General features: G+C 29.7%; 1 protein-coding gene across 1 annotated transcript; it reads right to left on the bottom strand.

Annotated features, from left to right (window-relative positions):
- Positions 1-571: 571 nt before the first annotated feature.
- LOC142598133 (putative fatty acid elongase 3) lies at positions 572-1419 on the bottom strand. Its single transcript, XM_075735091.1, has 2 exons — positions 882-1419; positions 572-612 (listed from the first exon to the last, which is right to left on the bottom strand). The coding sequence occupies exons 1-2, from the start codon at positions 1357-1359 to the stop codon at positions 572-574; spliced, it is 519 nt and encodes a 172-aa protein (XP_075591206.1). The 5' UTR covers positions 1360-1419.

Raw genomic sequence — 1419 nt, 5'->3', positions numbered from 1 at the left:
CAATACTTTTGTCAATTTGACTAACAACGAGGCCGTTCTACACGAACTTTTCCGTTCAGAGCCAACAAATCCAGACCAATTGTTAGTCGAAAGCTTTATCGATTCGTTTGTCCCAAAGAACTTATTAAAAATTGGTTTGTTAATTTTAATAAAATATCAAAGTAAAATCGGCGAAAAAATAGACGAAAAAATCTTGAAAAAGGCTATACATTCTACTTGTTTATTTTTATATCCTTCTAAGTCATACTTAGAAACTCTTTCTGAAAATGATTTAAAGGTGTTATCTAAAGAACAAAAATGTCTGTACTCTGATGAGGCATGTGGGCCTACACTTTCAGAAGATTTTGTTAGTGTTGCTTTAGATTTTATACACACAATAGTTCTATCTAAAGAAGGACGCAGCCTAGCCAAAGAATTAGAAGTGTATGAAGTCTTAAGAACGTATCATATAATTACAACATCTGAAGAAAGTCTTACTAAGATAGAAGATTTCATTCATTTAACTGTAATGACTGAGTCAGAATTAGACCAAAAATAAAAATTTTGCAATAATGCTGACTATAAACTCGACTTATAAATGATCTAATTTAAATGATAATTTATTATAAAGTACTAAAGAAGTAAAAAGAAATTTAATTGAGTTAAAAATAGTTACTTGACTTTTTCTTTCTTAATTGTTTTTTTACTGAAATACCTATCAGTGAAGTATTTCATAAAAAGGTACAAGTAAGTCGAGTAAATAATAGTTGCAAAAATAATAGAAAACTTGTCATAATAACATTTATTGTATTTTTTAGGGTTTCGAGCAGCGTCAAGTTCGTGAATTTGCATTTTATCTCTATAATTAAATGCAATAGCCCCTTGCAAAGTAACAATTATACCAATCCACATTTGTACTATTTGCGCAATTGTTATTGTAATACCCCATTTAGGTTTGTATTTTAACGATGTTAGAAAATAGTAAAAGTACATTACACTATGAACTAAATAATTGATTGTTGCAAAAATAGCGCCACTAGGCATTTCACGAGCGTAAGCGTCCCACGTAAAAGCCAAAACTGTTGCGTGATGATACCAATGAAGAAATGGAACAGGTTTTTTTCTTAAAATAAGGAATGCTGTGTCAAATAATTCAATATATTTTGAATAAATAAATAAACCTGTCCACAATCCAGACGGTCCTCTTCCATACGTATATGAAGGTGGAGTACAAAGTAAACAATCTAAGCCTTTTTGTGATAATGTATCGAAAATATATGGCACCATTCTGATTGAGCCTATAATTGAAAAAACTGACAGAAACAAATTCCAAAAAGGAAGAATTTTGTCAATAAATTTCTTTGGTTTTTTATTTTTCATATAAGCAATTCCTAGGAAAACAAGAAATATATATAATACCCCTATTAAAAGTCCAACTGA

Source organism: Dermatophagoides farinae, unplaced genomic scaffold (assembly GCF_024713945.1).
Source record: "Dermatophagoides farinae isolate YC_2012a unplaced genomic scaffold, ASM2471394v1 contig8, whole genome shotgun sequence".
NCBI classification, from domain to species: domain Eukaryota; kingdom Metazoa; phylum Arthropoda; class Arachnida; order Sarcoptiformes; family Pyroglyphidae; genus Dermatophagoides; species Dermatophagoides farinae.
The sequence above is the reverse complement of the archived record's forward strand: the minus strand, read 5'-3'. Positions and strand labels throughout refer to the sequence as shown.

Bases quoted from the DNA above. Each gene is read 5' to 3' on its own strand.
- LOC142598133 (XM_075735091.1), bottom strand. From the start codon at position 1,359: ATGAAAAATAAAAAACCAAAGAAATTTATTGACAAAATTCTTCCTTTT. The intron at 613-881 runs GTATAATTGTTA...TTACTTCTTTAG, and splicing joins AATAGTACAAATGTGGATTG to TACTTTATAATAAATTATCA.